General features: G+C 33.1%; 2 protein-coding genes and 2 long non-coding RNA genes across 4 annotated transcripts; 2 read left to right on the top strand and 2 right to left on the bottom strand.

Moving 5' to 3' along the window:
- Window positions 1-928: 928 nt before the first annotated feature.
- Window positions 929-4102, bottom strand: LOC146923891 (receptor-like cytoplasmic kinase 176). The gene is made up of 6 exons (XM_085708991.1): window positions 3943-4102; window positions 2875-3203; window positions 2193-2328; window positions 1962-2104; window positions 1764-1887; window positions 929-1519 (listed from the first exon to the last, which is right to left on the bottom strand). The coding sequence occupies exons 1-6, from the start codon at window positions 3992-3994 to the stop codon at window positions 1068-1070; spliced, it is 1236 nt and encodes a 411-aa protein (XP_085565117.1). The 5' UTR covers window positions 3995-4102; the 3' UTR covers window positions 929-1067.
- Window positions 4103-8050: 3948 nt separating this feature from the next.
- LOC146923890 (F-box protein At4g35733-like) lies at window positions 8051-9512 on the bottom strand. The gene is made up of 3 exons (XM_085711793.1): window positions 9447-9512; window positions 8287-8570; window positions 8051-8225 (listed from the first exon to the last, which is right to left on the bottom strand). The coding sequence occupies exons 1-3, from the start codon at window positions 9510-9512 to the stop codon at window positions 8051-8053; spliced, it is 525 nt and encodes a 174-aa protein (XP_085567919.1).
- A 1998-nt stretch (window positions 9513-11510) lies between these two features.
- On the top strand, window positions 11511-13678 carry LOC146923889 (uncharacterized). The gene is made up of 3 exons (XR_015009923.1): window positions 11511-11923; window positions 12048-12183; window positions 13460-13678. It is a non-coding gene; the product is annotated as an uncharacterized LOC146923889 (long non-coding RNA).
- A 2127-nt stretch (window positions 13679-15805) lies between these two features.
- On the top strand, window positions 15806-17973 carry LOC146923888 (uncharacterized). The gene is made up of 3 exons (XR_015010937.1): window positions 15806-16218; window positions 16343-16478; window positions 17755-17973. It is a non-coding gene; the product is annotated as an uncharacterized LOC146923888 (long non-coding RNA).
- The last annotated feature ends 522 nt before the right edge of the window (window positions 17974-18495 follow it).

Raw genomic sequence — 18495 nt, 5'->3', positions numbered from 1 at the left:
GGAAGCTTCATTCTTCCTATAGGTACACGGTTAAAAGCGCTTATAATCATTTGACTAGCTCAGATGGGGCAATTGATGACCGTTGCAATCATGTTTTATGGCTTAAGCAAATTCCGCTTAAGGTCAGTATTTTTATTTGGCGTTTGTTTTTGAATAGATTAGCAACAAAGATGAATCTGTTTAGGAGAAATATTTTGGATTATAATGATTCTTTTTGTTCAACCGTTTGCGGATTGGTGGAGGATCAGGATCATTTGTTATTTTCTTGTGCTTTTTATGGTCAACTTTGGCTTTTGATATCGGTTTTGTTAGGCATTTCAACGGATCTTCAAGGTTCCTTATTTGAGCATTTTCTTCAGTTTTGAGGTCTTGGGGGTTTCTCCAACAAGTCTCGTTTGGCTTTTAACATTATTTGGATTTCAGCTCTTTTTACTATTTAGAAGAATCATAATATGAGGCATTTTCACAATAAAAATCGGAACAACTTCTATCTTTATTGGAAAGGTTAAACTCCAAGCTTTTTGGTGGTTCAAATCTTATTATTTGGTTTTTGATTTTGAGTATTCAGTTCGGAGGTTAAGTCCTTTATTATGTTTCCATATTGTAACGTAATTTTTTTTTTATTGGCTACATTGTGATAGCTGGGTTTTTTCTATTGTAATTTTCAAATACTTTAGCTTCCTGCATCTCTTGTTAAATAATCATAACAACTAACATTTTGTTATTTAAGAAAATTATTCGAATTAATAAAATCAATAAATATCACTTGCATATTGACCAAAAAAAGAACCCCACCAACATTACATTGTAGATACAACTTCCATTAAAATGGTCACATTACTACAAACTTTAAAAATGATAATTGAGCTGTATTATAAAAAAAAATAAAAAAAAATATATGATAATTGAGCTGCAAATGGAAGAAACATTGGAAAAAGAAATGAAAATTTTAATAATTTTACTGAATCAAAAATCTGTACAACAATCACAGATATCTCAAGACACATACTTAAGTTCATCAAGATATACAATTATGCCAGAATTCAAAACCAGAAACACAAAGCTATCTACATAACTAATATTTCATTGTTTATTGTTACACTTGGCCTATTACTTCTATGTTGTCTTGGACCGTTGTTGTTCCTTGAGCTATGAACACTCCTTTTAATATTTTGATCTCGCGGGTTTCCGACTCCTCCGGCCGTGTCAACCGAAGAACCCTGAAGTTCCTCCAATACTCTTACAATCTCGTCCATTTTCGGTCTGAATCTTGGTTCAACGGACAGGCATCGAACTGCAAGGTCAGCTACTTTCATTGCTTGACGCACCGTATACTGGCCTTCAATGCGAGCATCCATAAATTGGAAGACCCGGCGTTTGCTGTTGAGGTAAGGTTTGGCCCATTCAATTAAATTGTGTTCCCCAGATGGCCTGTTGTTGTCAAGCGCACGTTTTCCAGACATAATTTCAAGGAGCACAACGCCGAAACTGTATACATCACTCTTTTTGGTCAAATGACCTGCACAAAAAAGACAATGGAAAGCAATGTGTTAGAAGTGACAAGTGAGAGTCAAGTTCAAACTGCTCAGTTTTCAAACAAATTAATATAGTTTCAAAGACTAAATGCAATAATGCATGTTTGGATTTGTGGAGATTTTGGCAGAATCCTAGTGGACCACGTTTTTAACTAAGTACATGATTATGTCACATGTGAAATGGTACAACAAATTAAAGTAATCATAAGTACTTTGTAAGTTTTGTACCTGTGGCCATATATTCAGGAGCGGCATAGCCGTATGTGCCCATAACCCTTGTAGAGACATGACTATTATCACCTGCCGGTCCATCCTTAGCCAATCCAAAATCGGAAAGTTTTGCATTATAATTCTGCCATCGACAAAACGGAATGTCAGAAAAGCCCATTTTACAATTGAATTATAAGAGCAATGAGATTTACTTACTGTATCGAGCAATATATTTGAAGTTTTAAAGTCACGATATATCACTTTTGCTTCATCGCTGTGAAGATATGCAAGACCCTTAGCAGCATCAAGAGCAACCTTCATTCGGATGCTCCAAGAAAGTGGTTGAAAATAAGAAGCTCCTGTTCCAATAAGAGTTGATAAGTTAGAGTTTGAGGTATTTGATAGTGTTAAGCATAAGAAATTTTTGAAGGAAAATCAATAACTTACTTCGAAATAAGTGATTATCCAAACTGCCTTTGGTTAAAAACTCGTAAACCAAAAGCCTATGTTCATCTTCAAAGCAGTAACCGATCAATTTCACAAGATTAGGATGATGCAGTTGTCCCAGGTAATTGATTTCTGTCTATAGCACAAGGCTAATTAGTTACATCAATAGAGTAAATCATCTAAAACATTAACTATATTCACTACATATATTTCACATTGATAAATTCCCGAAAACATCCTAATAAACTAATTTGACATATTCCTAAACTTCAAAATTTGTTCTATATAGTCTAAAGGAAACAATGAAGGCCAAGATGTGACTAGAGGATGAGTATTCATGGGAGTAAAGGGGGACGTCGTGGTCTATATCCTAGAGATGGATTAAAGGAAAATGATCATCTGGTCTTCATTATAGACATCGTGCGTGTTTGGAATCACGGTAAATTTGACAAAATTACGGTGACACCGTGATTTGTTTGAAGCTTCGAAGTGCATCTTTCACCAAAAACACACCGGCACACCATGATTCTATCAAAATCACTGTCAATACAAACATATTTAACAACTATTTAATTTAGTTTGAATTTTCATTTAGCTTTTGGACAAACAGAAATGTATCTTAAATTCTCAGGTTTTGAGCAAATTTCCAAGGTGTAGATAACCCTTGCTAAAAGACACTTACCAACCACTCGCTGTGCCCTTGTAAACCTTCTTGGTTAAGTCTCTTGACAGCAATGACAACTCCAGTCCCTGGTCTAACCGGTACTAGTGTGTTCTCATCGATCCACCCCTTAAATACAGCTCCAAATCCACCTTCGCCAACCACACTATCGGGACGAAAGTTTCTTGTAGCAGTTTTTAGCTCACTAAAAGTGAAGCTCTTCATATTGGAAGACTTTAAGATCTCGCCCTCAGTTCGAGGAGTTAGAGGTGCAGTAGGTGCAGTGGAGACCTTGCCACTGCTTCGACCACTCAAGCCAGTTTCTCTGCTTCTGTCCTTCGAACTCGAACCTACACGTGTCATAAGAAAAATGGATCAACTTTTCAGGACATATACATGCACTCTAATCAAGTTACTAATTGATCTTAATTATGCTTCTTGATAAACTTGGACACTAGATTTTTTGGTTGTTACAAGATCATGAAAAGGTAAAACACTTGATAAATTAGATAAATAAGCATAAATTCTGTTTTCCAAGTGGTGAAAGTTCTCAAGTTCATCCTTGATTTTTTCTTAACAATCTAAACAAAGAAAAATTGAATTCAATACCATAGGAAAATGCTCATACAAGGAGTGGATCTTGCTAATTTCCAAAACAAATCAACAATTTTCACAATCTTGTATCCTTAAATCAATACTATGATTCAATTTATTCCTTCATTTTAATTTACCATGGCTCTCTCTTTACCAAAAATCACATAACTCACCATCATCATCAACATAGCTATTAATTACCAAACAAAAATCATCAATTAAAGCAAGTTCCTTTTTATAGTGAATTATTCTTCAAAAACAAACACAAACTAAAATAACACGAACATCTACCTAGTTCCTCCAATCACTAAAGTTGCCAAATCAAGCAACCATATTTCATAGTCTCAACTCAAATCATAAACACAAACATATTCAAAATTCCAATTAATTAATCCAAAGAAACTCACAACAAGGTGATTAATATAAAAACTTATAAATAAAAGGAGTAGAAGAAAAGATGAAAAAGAAGACATGCAACAAATATTCCATACATACCATTACGTGGAGGGCTTTCAGCTTTGATTCTAGCACTAAGACAACAACCCATGAAGTGAGACTTAGATGAAGAAGAAAGAAGAAAGAATAGCTAGAGAGGGAAAGAAAACAAGGTTGAAGTTGCAAAAAAAAAAAAAAAGTGAAGAGTTTAAGGAAGTATAGGGAAAGAACATAAAAAGGACAAATATAAAAGTGTGAAAGCAAATTGTAAATTCCACATGAAAAGTTAGCTGTCAAGTTATGACACAAAACCTCCCAATATTCAATGCACTGTATGGCTTCTAGTTCCAAACAAAAGACTAGTTGTTGTTTTGTTTTATGTGTGAATGGAGGTGATGAGAAACTTCTTGGTTTTTGACTTTTGACTTTTTTAGAAAGAGAGAGAAAGAAGGACAATAGCATAACGGGGTTGACTTTACTGACACCATTAGATTGTGGTTAGATTATGTGCAAGTGGTAACTACTATGTGTCAGTTGTTCCAACCTCCAACCTTTTTTTAATGATGTTGCTTCTTTTTGGGTGGGGTCCTTGTTTTTAAACCTTATCTTTCTCTTACTCTAATCTATTAAGAATATGGTCACAATTTTAATTTTGGAAAATATTTGGTATACACCTTATATCGTATATGGGTTCAAAAAAAAAAAAAACCTTATATCGTATATACAATTTAAAAGAAATGTAAAAAGAAATGTATCAGTGATATGATAGGAAGAACAAGATAAAAAATAGAATGAGTGTATAAATTTAGAAGTGTTCTATGGTATATTTAATTTATGGGTTGTGAGTATTAACAAATTTCATTTGAGAGAGACATTTACTAAATGTAGATTTTTATTTTTGGAGGGGTCATATACTTCTAGGAGGAAAGATGCTTGAGAAATTGAAAATAAGGTGGCAAGAAAATCATCAACTAGACAAAAATTTATGAAAGAATTGACTTTTAGTGCATTTTTGGTTGAGTTTGTAATGGTCAAACGTGGTTTGACTAGATGTAAAGATATTTGGTTTTCTATGTTAAAATTTATTCTAAGTTGAAGTTTGTAGCTTCTATGATGGCTTAGAATTGATTATGAATTTCAATGTAATGTGATAGTCATCTTCACACTATTTTATTTTGGTAATTCCGTAATTGTAACAAATGAATTTATAAAAAAGTACCTTTCTCATAAATTACTCAAATATAAATTAGGTTCAACATTTCTTAAAAAAAATAAATTAGGTTCACCAATAAGAATTTGATCTATAGTTGTAATAACTTCACACTATATTTACAAATGAATGTATAAAAAGCATCCATCTCTTTATTCTCTTGAGTTCTACTCCCTCCGTCCTTATATCTAAGCACCCTTTTATTAGAGGCAAAAAATGCTTACATATAGGAACGGATGGAGTATTTCTATAGTTGTGATAACTTATATGAAATGGATCTAGATATATAATTAGAATTGAAGTGATGTGGTGGAAGACGTGGAGTACACTAGGTGGTGAATTTGTAAGCACTTCAACAATCAAGTTAGTTCGGGATTGAGTTGATGATAAGTTCTTTTCTGTATCACATTACTGAATGTAAGTAACTATGAACATAAATATGATTTTTTGTCATTGATCAATACTACTAGAAGTATATGACCCCTCCAAAAATAAAAATAAAAAATACTTGTATATGGATATAACTTTCGTGCATGTAAATTTATTTTGCTAAATATCTAGAGACAATAGGGTGTGGTCATTCTTGGTTAGAATAGGTCATGTTTAGGAGAAAGATATACAACATTTGGAAAAAGAAACATTGAAACATGTTTTTTATTTTATAATATAGTTTGTGTAAATTATTATCGGTAAAAGTGAAAATGGATCATTTCAGGACGAACTTTGTAAAGTTTAAATTTAACCTACTACAAACATTATAGGCTTGAGTATGACATATTAGCTTTCATATGTTCATTTTAAAGGTCTCGTTAGTAGCGGAGCGAGAGAAAAATCTAGGGTAGGCCATAAAATTAATATTGCAATAAACATTAAGCGCAAAATTGATCATAAAAAAATTAAACTGTATATCTTTAAAATTTAAAATAATTTTTAATGTGATTCGAATGACTTAGAATTATCAATAATAGACTCAAAACTAATACTTGTACTAATTTTTCTTTCAATAATGGATCACCTGTCAAAGCTAGGTAGAATAAGAGGGCTAAGCAGCTGAACGGATTAAGAAACATAGAGTCGAAACAAGGTACCGGAAAATAATGGGTTGGTTTTGTTCAACAAAAAAAAACAAGGAGAGAATGGGTTGAGTGGGCCAGATTAGAATTTGTTTTAAAACCAACGGTATTTTTGTCATTTTGCCTATTGAAAAAAAAATCTTTTTTAGGGAAGTGGGTTGTTGTCCGCCTATATCCTTGTAAGGCTCCACATTTAGGTATGGTCTGACATTTTTAAATGTCTGTTGAAACCTGAAAGTCTATTTAAAAATATATTTTACACTAAGGTATAAAAACACCAATTTCAAGTGAGTCACTAATCCAAAATTTTAAAAATAATTATGATACACAAAACAAGTTATCACTAATTAGAATAACCATCATACACAATACAAGTTTTCATTGATGATATTCCCTCTGGTCCTTATTATAAGAAACAATTGACTTTTTTGCTTTATTGTGTAAGTGATGTATCTAATCTATATTTTCAGTAAGATACATTAATTAATCTATGAACCTAAAAAGTCAACTTTTTCTTATAATAAAGACCGGAGGGAGTATTAATCTATGATACACATGACAAGTTGTCGTTGATTCACAATTTCAAAATAACCACGTGATAACACACAATTTACCCCAGAGAAAAAAAAAAGGAGAGATAGAGAAAGAAAGAAACATAAAAGATAGAGAGGAAAATCAAACTTGATAAGAGTTTAAAAATAAAAAAAGTCATATACAATGTCTCTAAAAAGTGAGTTACAAGAAATGTTAAAACTGATTCTACAACAAAAGACACCACTGTATTTTTTAAAGGGAAAAGACACCACTGTGTTAAAATATAGTAAAAAGAGTTTTTTTTTTTTCACATGTCATGTTCGCCATGGCCATCTCCGATAATTTGGAGGCCCCTGTGTAATCTTGACAATTTTAATTTAAAAAAGTATTGAAAAAAAATAACACTATTTAAGAGTGACAAACATCTATGTTCTAGTCAAATATACGAATAATAGTTCAAACATGACTTTTACCCACATATAAACAGACATTTACCTACAGACAATTTATAACTAACAGTAAAATAGTTGAATTTTGGAGTTCTGCCTACGAAAAATGACATTTAGTGACGGATATTGTCCGCAGGTACAAGTTTTTTTTTTATCCTTTTTTCAAATTTTAAGGCCCCATTAAGTTTGAGACCATGTGTCAAGGGCCTTGATGCACTTGCACATGGTCGGCCCTGATGCTTGCCATTGGTAAACTATTTGGCAATTTTTCTTTTATTTCTTCTATATATCAACAACAAGTGTCAAAACAAAAACTACATTTGTCAATCTCAAAATTGATATTTCAAACAAATATAATGCAATACACGGCTTGTTGCGCGTCCTGTGAAAGAGAATCAAACCTTAATTCAAATCAATTCTCTTAAATGCCTAAGGATTAAATGGGTCATGGTTTGGTAAAAAGAATTTAAGGGTGATAAATGATAAGCATGTCATCGTATCCCTTAGTTTTTGTCACAAATATGATTTGATACGTCCTAATATTCATATAAACAAGTATCATTCGTCAAACGGAATGACATTTAACTAGCTATAGCGATATTTTATCTTTCATTTGCAATATCTCTCGTAAACTTGCAAATGTGGCCATATATAACTCCACTTCCCAATTTTATTTTAAAATTTCAGTATTGTAGTATTGTATCGATCCTTTAATTTTTAATGAAATTAACTAGTTTTCTCTCAAAAAAATAAAACCAAAAAAATGTAATTGATGATTAAACATTGTGCAACCACAAAATAACTTTATTATAGAAGTATGAAGTTGACATTGACACCAAGTACATGTTTAAGATTAAAATGTAAAACAATATCACTCATTTTATCATTCAATCAAGTGACTCCTACTTGATCAAGTCCTGGTTGATGAGACTATGGAAATCCAATTGGTCCGCTAACAATTTGTCATTGAAATACTCGAACTCTATAACCTGTTTATCAAGGTCTGATGTAACCATTGAAGATGATGATATTGATGTGGAGCAACTGACCAATAAGTTTAGATTGGTACCTTTAACACTAGTGACAACCATTAAAATTGAACAAAGTTGGGCAAAGCCATGAAATATGATCAACATACTTAATTCCAGAATTGTTCAGGCTGATACGGACAATCCTATTTCTACAATGAAAGTAAATGCAATTTCTTTCAAATCCATAATAGTCTTTAGCTGATAATGAAAAGTTTGAGTCTTTGCCTAACACAAACAGATCATCACCCAAGTCTGATACACGGAGCCATCTACTTAAATCGTTATCAACAATTAAAACACTGGTGTCAATGTTTAAATCGTAAGCATTCAATCTTTTTCTTTCATAATATATATCGACAACAAAGAGTCTTCCATTTGATTCCACCAAATACTTGGAACAATTCTCTTACTCGCAAGTTCATGAAATCTAACACGTTGAATGGGTATGTGTGTGTTATGGATGCGTTAGTCAAGACATCTAAGTGACGAAGTTTTCCAGATTTTGATTCTTCAACCTTTATGATCCACCCTTTATTAGAAATAGAATTAGAAGAACAAGTTGGTATTAATGGTTCTAGACGGTATATTTTAGTTTGGACGAGTTGCCAAAATTTGTCATCTAGAGTGTGAAGTCTGTAAGAGGGAGATTGAAGAGGAGGGGGAAGAATAGAGCGCAATAAATTACAAATACTACGAAATCGAATAACATCAATTGTAGTATTCATATTTTTTGATATAACTAACCATAGTTCTAGAGGAAGATTTACCCATTCAACCAGATTATCACCCATCAGTGAGGCACACACTTTTTTGACTTCAAGTCTCTCTATCGTTTGTCCCTGTCCGCTTTGCCTTTTTTGCTATTTGCTGCCTTTTAAGATTCTTATGCCTGATAAATGGGTTAGGACTAGAAAGAATTGAGTCACTCTGATTAACAAAAACACACTCTTTGATTTCTAATACTTGAATGATTCAATAAGTACGCTATGAACTCATATTTATAGGAGAAGAAAAATGAGAAGGCTTTCATGCGAGAACACAAGTGTCAAAAAATAGCATGCAACATGCAAAGTGTCAAGATAAACACATGCAATAAGCCAAGTGCACATCATGCAATAAGGTTAGGTGTATCTCATGCAACAATGCAATATTTCAAGTGTGGGTTAGATAATGGTTTGGGCTTTGGTCATTATGTGGACCTGGCTTGAAACAATATTGAAATTGATTTTTAAGCTTTTAAAATTTTTCTCACGCACCTCAAAATTACCTTAATACCCCCAATGACATTTAATAGTCGTTTGCTTTTCCATGCGACAGTTAACCATCGTTGCATTCTGACTTATACCAGAATAGCAATGAGCCAAGAATACAATGTGAATATTGTTTAGACTAGGTTTAAGTTTAATGTGGTAGTTTAAAACTTGAAATAACACAATGAACCAAGAATATGAACTTTTCACTCCAAGTGTTTTATGAAATTCCTGAATGAGCTTTTCATTGATTTTTTTTAATTGTTTTTTGTTGTGTATATATGGCTGACAACCCCCATAGGTGCGTACTAGGCAAGGAGACAACGTCGAACAACACTCGTAGAGAAAGATTGGAGGCAACCTTACTAAACAGAGGGGGAATAGGAACCCAAATGTGGTAGATGGCTCGCATACGGGTCGGACGCATGTGGTCGATCCTACACAATATCACTTCCATATGGATAAGGAGTAGTTATAAGAGCCTACTGAGCAACATTACCATCATGATACTCATAATCAGTACTATTAGTACCATCCCGAGCATGATGAAGAGGTTCAACCTGAGCAGCATGACACCATGGTACCCCCAACACCACCAACACATGATTCTTATCCTAGAGGGCCTTTAAATCTATCTTTGTTCCCCTCATTCAAATATCATATTGCTTTCAAGATCTGAAATGATGTCGATGTAAGTGTTTATACTCGTTTCTATCCATTTAATATTTTAATTTTCAAGTGTTTATTTTCGTTTCTATTTATTTAATTTTGTATTTTCAAGTGTTTATTCTCGATTCTATTTTTTTACTTTTTTTTTTAATTTCAAGTGTTTATTCTCGTTTATATTAATTTAACTTTAATTTTTAAGTGTTCATTCTCATTTCTAGTCATTTAAGGATAATCCACACTATACCTTTGACTTGCCACGCGTTGTACGGTTCGTTCTTAAGATCATTCTTAGGAAGGGTCACGCTACACTGTAGTCGTACCGAGTGATCTTTGATTGTCTGGACATGGAAGGTGTGATATTTAACGCATACGGTAAGCATGTGGAAGTCCAAACATTCCACGATATATGGTGGTATTTTGGATGGATTATGTGAGACCGATGGAGGGTATACTGCTACTTCCCTGAGTGGGTGAAGAGGTTGTACATGCACGTGCAAGACATCCCTAGACATCTATCATTTCTGCATGTTTGTGGTTTATCCTAGATAGTCCAGGGTTTCTTGGAATTCTGTGTGCACATCATATCTCATGATGAGTGGGGTTGGGTAGTGGTAGATCCATGTTAGTACGTACCAAGGTATGTGGCGTTGTTATCGCGAGAGATCCTCTAAGACGGGCTAATGAGGACGTTATCACTGAGCATAACTATGCTAGAGATGTTCTCTATTCACTGAGTATCATTAGGAGTTGCATTAACATGACGAAGAGGAGTTGAATAGTTATTTGACAGCCGAAGAACATTGATGACAGATTATCTTACGTTATTCTTAGCACGCTTTTTAGTTATTTTCATTACGTTTTAGCAGCAAAAAGGAGAAGTATCAGAACGATTGCCTATGATTTCAGGACTTTTGTAATATTTTCTATATCTGAGTTTGTGATTCTAGTTTTTGAAGTAATTCACGAAGAAATCATGCAAATCGGCAAATCAAGAACACCCGAAGAATTGTGAAGATTCAAGAAACACGAATAAAGATTTAAGAAGCCTCAAAAGACTTGCAAATTATTATAATAGTTTAAGAAATCCTCCTTTTTGTTAAATTATTATAATAGTTTATGTAATTCAAATTATCTACTTGATGTGATTATAATAACTATTAATTTTAGTTGCTGGATCATCTCTATGCACTAGAAGCCATGCGTTTTAGGCTTGAGCCTTAATCTCAATTCAACCTTCTTATTATTCCTTGTAAAATTAGTGAAAGATTATGTATGTCCACCTCTTTAATTACGTGGGTTATTGTGGTAGTTCCTTCATTCCTATTTCCACTCATTTTATTCTACTTATTAGTATACCTTCCTAAAAATAAGGGATCCACCTCCCACATATCAAATAGTCCCTATAGTTATGCCGACACATTAAAATAGACCTAGTTAAACCTGTTTTCACGTGTGTATCTGTGCAGATATTATCCCTTTATTTTTGCTGATTTTTTTGGCAATTAAAAGTCAGCAAAGCCATTGAGTGCTCTTATCATAATTTCATGAAATGCTCACACGTCCTATTCCCATTACTTCAATTACATGTGATGATGCCATATAATCCCATTAAACCCTCTTAACTTCCCTGTTCCTTGAAGAAAGAATCACTCCCTGATAATCTCCATCCTCTCAATACTCTCGCTGATCTCTCCCTCCCACACTATTATTCAGTTTATTTTTCTAAACCTTTAAACACATTGTTCTATCAATTCTTGGTTCATGCTCGCATACTAGATTTTCCAAGTAGAGCAATCAATTCAGTTCATCCTCTTGTTATTTTCGTGTAAGTAGTTATTTTATTTCTTTTCTCAATTTATTCTTATGCCATCTTCGCGTTCCCTTAACATATCGTCGAAGAATTGTAACCGTACCTTCGTTCATTGTCGAATCCTGTTGATTTTTGACAGTAGGTTCATGATGCACGGTGCTTCATTTTCAATTGTTTGATCGTCCAATTAAGGTCAAAAAGTGATAGAATCCGGCATCGCATTACCGCTGCGAATTTGGGATTTGAAGTCATGTTAAGAAAGTAAAGCGCCTTAGGTAAGGGCTTTTTCCCCATACGTCCATACTAAGTGCTAGGGCTTTGTTATTAAGTAGAGGTATCAATTCTTGTCTTTTAAAAAGGAAAATAATTAAAAATGTATTTTCTTGGTAAAATTTAATCCTTCCTAATAGTGATTATTCTTAATTATGTTTTATATGAAAGTTGTGTATGATGTGAACTGATATGTTTTATATTATTATGCTTGCTATGTTTTTGTGATGTTAGGAAAGAAATGATAAATTTTTGATAAATTAAAGAAAGGAAAAAGATGAAAATATGTGTTATAAGAAGATATAGCTTTAGCGCTCCAAATCATTCTTGAATGAATTAATAGATGTCTAAATTTGTGGTATATGGGTGACTAATTATCGTTTAGAGCAAACATACTATAGTCTTAATATTTTTCACTTCGGGAGCCACTTTTTGTAGGATTATGGCAGTGAGATAGTACACTACTATATACTTGATGAGATAATGCCTGCCTATTTTGAATGCTTGTGCAGCTAAGTTTGGTGGACTATAAAATTGGTGCTTGCTTATTATTCATGAAATATGTGTGTCTATGACTTGTTATATGAGGTTTGATTCTCTTTTATGTGTGGGTATGAGCTCATGGATGTTGCACGTAAAATTTGAGATTGTTATCGAACTGAAATAATAAGAAGAGAAATAAGCTTTTTATGAAAGACTTCTTTTGTCGTGTGCATGATGTGGTATTATTTTTGTGTGGTGCCTTAGTGGCGGGTTACAATTATTTCTTAGTGGATGCCTGTGTGGCGGGTTATAATAATATATTTCTTTGTGGTGCCTTAGTGGCGGGATAATATCATATTGCATTGTCGTGCCTATGTGGCGGGTTTTAGTCTGCATTTTCATGATCATGCATGGCATATGCATCTGTGTGGTGCCTTAGTGGCGGGAATTGCAATTATTTTCTGTGTGGATGCCTGTGTGGCGGGAATTGCAATTATATTCTGTGTGGATGCCTGTGTGGCGGGAATTATATCCGGATCATATAGTTATAAGAGCATGCATTTTGCACATCATTGCATTGCATTGGGTCTATTATACATCTGTGTGTTGATAAGTGATTAAACTGTTATATATATAAAAGAAATGTGTATGAACTTTACCTTAAAGACTTAAATGTATTTTTCTTATTTCTTTTTGATTGATAAGTTTTGATATTATCTATTTCATGACATTGTTTCTGGTGCTTTGAGTATGAACCAATTTGGATAAGGAAATTGACCCTTACAACCAACATTTTAGGTACCTAAGAAGACATGGTGTATGCTTTGCTGTTTTTGCTTGAAGCGCGTACGGGGACGAAATTGGGTTTTTGATTGTATTGTAATTTTAGAAGTACTTTTGAAGGACATTTAGTCTAAGAATTTTTATTAAATTATGTAAAGAATTTTGTATAGGTTTTGCTAGAATATACATTATTGATGAAATAAATAAATAGTAGTGTTTTTCAGAAAAAAGAAAATTAATTAGGCGTAATGTCTTGGATCAAAATCCGGGGCGTTACAGTATGGTATCAGAGCAATAATCCTCGGACAAATATTTTTGGGGTGGGAAGTGTTTGTATGACGCATGCTTTTGATTGATGTATGTGAATGATTTGATCCATTTGTTTTTTTTTTGTCTTGACATTTTTTCTGTTGTTAAATTGATCTAAAGGTACTTGTGTATATATATGGCTTCTTGATGCTTATTTATATTGAAGTTGTTAACCGTGAATCTGCTGAAATTGAGTAGTTTGGTGTCATATAATCTCTTTAATTCTTTCATGGTGTGGATATATAGGTTTTATTTTGTTTATGATGTTTATTGAATTGCAATCTTGGATTATTGGTTATTTGAATGGACGATGGGATATTTGTTTTTCTTTATTGGTTAAGAAAAATAAAATCATTTCTCTTTGGTGTCAATGATATATGAAGTATTAGAAGTCAACTGTACATGAATATCTAGTTATGTTTATGATTTTTGTTTAGGATCTATTTGACTAATTTTTATACATGAAATTGTAGAGGTAGGAACCATTACTAGAGTTAAATTTGTGGTATGTTGCATTGTGGTGTGAATAGTTTTGATGCGTGGACTGCTATATATTAAGATATAAAGTCCATTTATGTTTGTTTGATACATTGGTCTATCCCTTTTATGATTACACATTGTTCTTGATATAATTTTTTTTTTTTTTTGGACATGTGAATGCTAGTTTAATGTGAATCTGGTTTAGATATGTAAATTGGTTTAGAAATATGATGTGGTTTGAATTTTGGATTAAACTTAGGCCTGCTTTAAAAAAAAAAATATGTGTTTTTGTGTGTAACATGCATACAACTTGTTGCTATATAGTTTGATTATTTTATGGTTAGTGGATTTTTGGTTACCTTTTATAAGACATTGTTGGTTGCAAGTTAGATGTTACTTTTGAAAGCTCCTAGAGTTAAGACTAAATCGTAAACACCTTTTCTTACTCAAATAAATTGTAGGACTTAGATGACTATTCTTCCATCTTCAAGAGATGGTGTGTGCATTGTTCCACCACTATTTGAACCTTGTCTTAATGTCATCCCTTGTCGAAAGGTGTCTGTTTTAGGTATCAATTCGTAAAAATTCTTGACCTTTAATGGTGATAAGTCGTGTTATTTTTGTGGAGGAGAGTTAACCACGAGTGATGAAGACTAATGTGAACTCGTAGAACACCAAGTGCAAGTTGTAGAGAATAGTATGATTGTTGGGGTAGGATAGTATGTACCACCATTATGATAGATGACCAACTAGTTGCTATCAGAGTGCGCAGCGGAAACATAACTTTTCTTAAACGACATTGGATGTTTTGTTTCATTATTAAATTGTTCTTGATTGTCATTATCTATTTGAATGACTATTTTTTTTTTTTTTTCGTTTGCAAAGGATTCAAAAGTATTTTGGCTTGATTTAAAAAAAAAAAAAAAAAACTTGTTGAATGGTTTTACCAAAGATGTTTCTATTAAATATATCCTAATCTTATGTTATTGTTTAATTTTGACAAAAAACTATTTTTAGAATGCAAGACTAGAAGATTTTCAGCAGTTTTTAATATCTTATGATTTTATTTAACGAGGAAACTCTACTCTAATATTTTCACCTTTTAGTTTCGAGGACGAAACTATTTTAAGGGGGTAATAATGTAACATCCCGATATTTTATATATGTAGTTCTTAATGATTTTTTTGATTTATCATTTATTCAATAATTTATTTTATGTGTAAGGAATTTTAGAATATTGTAAATCCTCCTTTTTGTTAAATTATTATAATAGTTTATGTAATTCAAATTATCTACTTGATGTGATTATAATAACTATTAATTTTAGTTGCTGGATCATCTCTATGCACTAGAAGCCATGCGTTTTAGGTTTGAGCCTTAATCTCAATTCAACCTTCTTATTATTCCTTGTAAAATTAGTGAAAGATTATGTATGTCCACCTCTTTAATTACGTGGGTTATTGTGGTAGTTCCTTCATTCCTATTTCCACTCATTTTATTCTACTTATTAGTATACCTTCCTAAAAATAAGGGATCCACCTCCCACATATCAAATAGTCCCTATAGTTATGCCGACACATTAAAATAGACCTAGTTAAACCTGTTTTCACGTGTGTATCTGTGCAGATATTATCCCTTTATTTTTGCTGATTTTTTTGGCAATTAAAAGTCAGCAAAGCCATTGAGTGCTCTTATCATAATTTCATGAAATGCTCACACGTCCTATTCCCATTACTTCAATTACATGTGATGATGCCATATAATCCCATTAAACCCTCTTAACTTCCCTGTTCCTTGAAGAAAGAATCACTCCCTGATAATCTCCATCCTCTCAATACTCTCGCTGATCTCTCCCTCCCACACTATTATTCAGTTTATTTTTCTAAACCTTTAAACACATTGTTCTATCAATTCTTGGTTCATGCTCGCATACTAGATTTTCCAAGTAGAGCAATCAATTCAGTTCATCCTCTTGTTATTTTCGTGTAAGTAGTTATTTTATTTCTTTTCTCAATTTATTCTTATGCCATCTTCGCGTTCCCTTAACATATCGTCGAAGAATTGTAACCGTACCTTCGTTCATTGTCGAATCCTGTTGATTTTTGACAGTAGGTTCATGATGCACGGTGCTTCATTTTCAATTGTTTGATCGTCCAATTAAGGTCAAAAAGTGATAGAATCCGGCATCGCATTACCGCTGCGAATTTGGGATTTGAAGTCATGTTAAGAAAGTAAAGCGCCTTAGGTAAGGGCTTTTTCCCCATACGTCCATACTAAGTGCTAGGGCTTTGTTATTAAGTAGAGGTATCAATTCTTGTCTTTTAAAAAGGAAAATAATTAAAAATGTATTTTCTTGGTAAAATTTAATCCTTCCTAATAGTGATTATTCTTAATTATGTTTTATATGAAAGTTGTGTATGATGTGAACTGATATGTTTTATATTATTATGCTTGCTATGTTTTTGTGATGTTAGGAAAGAAATGATAAATTTTTGATAAATTAAAGAAAGGAAAAAGATGAAAATATGTGTTATAAGAAGATATAGCTTTAGCGCTCCAAATCATTCTTGAATGAATTAATAGATGTCTAAATTTGTGGTATATGGGTGACTAATTATCGTTTAGAGCAAACATACTATAGTCTTAATATTTTTCACTTCGGGAGCCACTTTTTGTAGGATTATGGCAGTGAGATAGTACACTACTATATACTTGATGAGATAATGCCTGCCTATTTTGAATGCTTGTGCAGCTAAGTTTGGTGGACTATAAAATTGGTGCTTGCTTATTATTCATGAAATATGTGTGTCTATGACTTGTTATATGAGGTTTGATTCTCTTTTATGTGTGGGTATGAGCTCATGGATGTTGCACGTAAAATTTGAGATTGTTATCGAACTGAAATAATAAGAAGAGAAATAAGCTTTTTATGAAAGACTTCTTTTGTCGTGTGCATGATGTGGTATTATTTTTGTGTGGTGCCTTAGTGGCGGGTTACAATTATTTCTTAGTGGATGCCTGTGTGGCGGGTTATAATAATATATTTCTTTGTGGTGCCTTAGTGGCGGGATAATATCATATTGCATTGTCGTGCCTATGTGGCGGGTTTTAGTCTGCATTTTCATGATCATGCATGGCATATGCATCTGTGTGGTGCCTTAGTGGCGGGAATTGCAATTATTTTCTGTGTGGATGCCTGTGTGGCGGGAATTGCAATTATATTCTGTGTGGATGCCTGTGTGGCGGGAATTATATCCGGATCATATAGTTATAAGAGCATGCATTTTGCACATCATTGCATTGCATTGGGTCTATTATACATCTGTGTGTTGATAAGTGATTAAACTGTTATATATATAAAAGAAATGTGTATGAACTTTACCTTAAAGACTTAAATGTATTTTTCTTATTTCTTTTTGATTGATAAGTTTTGATATTATCTATTTCATGACATTGTTTCTGGTGCTTTGAGTATGAACCAATTTGGATAAGGAAATTGACCCTTACAACCAACATTTTAGGTACCTAAGAAGACATGGTGTATGCTTTGCTGTTTTTGCTTGAAGCGCGTACGGGGACGAAATTGGGTTTTTGATTGTATTGTAATTTTAGAAGTACTTTTGAAGGACATTTAGTCTAAGAATTTTTATTAAATTATGTAAAGAATTTTGTATAGGTTTTGCTAGAATATACATTATTGATGAAATAAATAAATAGTAGTGTTTTTCAGAAAAAAGAAAATTAATTAGGCGTAATGTCTTGGATCAAAATCCGGGGCGTTACACAAATGGGAGGAATTCTATTCCCAAAGGACTGAGGCAAGTTAGTTGAAGACGAAGACCTAAAAATGATGGAAAATCGGAGATTGGGCCCAGAAGAGAGATAGAATGCGCCTAGGGCATGGAAAAATGCCTAGGGCATGAATTTAGCAATCCATGTGCCTAGGGAATTTACCACGCACCTAGGGCATGAAAATTTCTCCACTATCATGCGCTTAGGGCATTTTCTATGCGTCTTGCGCATACAAAAAGTCGGCGCACAACTGTCTTTTCCTGCTTCCGTTTTGGGTAAAGCCCACACTTTTAGCCCAAACCCAGGTAGAAACTCTCACTATAAATACCAGTCTTCCTCAATTAGAATTTCTCGTTCAGAATTGTGGCAGTTTAAGAGGAAGACAACTTTGGACCTTCGGGAGAGTTTCTATCTTCTCCTTGATTTTCTAGGGTATTTTTTTATCTTGAGTAATTTGTTTTTAGTTACCA

Source organism: Medicago sativa, chromosome 5 (genome assembly GCF_051527215.1).
Source record: "Medicago sativa cultivar Bolivia chromosome 5, Bolivia_mono, whole genome shotgun sequence".
NCBI classification, from domain to species: domain Eukaryota; kingdom Viridiplantae; phylum Streptophyta; class Magnoliopsida; order Fabales; family Fabaceae; genus Medicago; species Medicago sativa.
Note: the sequence above shows the minus strand (reverse complement) of the source record. Positions and strands in the feature narration are given on the sequence as shown.

Bases quoted from the DNA above. Each gene is read 5' to 3' on its own strand.
- LOC146923891 (XM_085708991.1), bottom strand. From the start codon at position 3,994: ATGGGTTGTTGTCTTAGTGCTAGAATCAAAGCTGAAAGCCCTCCACGT. The intron at 3,204-3,942 runs GTATGTATGGAA...TGACACGTGTAG, and splicing joins TGAAAGCCCTCCACGTAATG to GTTCGAGTTCGAAGGACAGA. The intron at 2,105-2,192 runs GTAAGTTATTGA...TTATTGGAACAG, and splicing joins GGATAATCACTTATTTCGAA to GAGCTTCTTATTTTCAACCA.
- LOC146923890 (XM_085711793.1), bottom strand. From the start codon at position 9,512: ATGCAACGATGGTTAACTGTCGCATGGAAAAGCAAACGACTATTAAAT. The intron at 8,571-9,446 runs GTAATTTTGAGG...AATTGTTCCAAG, and splicing joins ATGTCATTGGGGGTATTAAG to TATTTGGTGGAATCAAATGG. The intron at 8,226-8,286 runs GTATGTTGATCA...GGTTGTCACTAG, and splicing joins CTGAACAATTCTGGAATTAA to TGTTAAAGGTACCAATCTAA.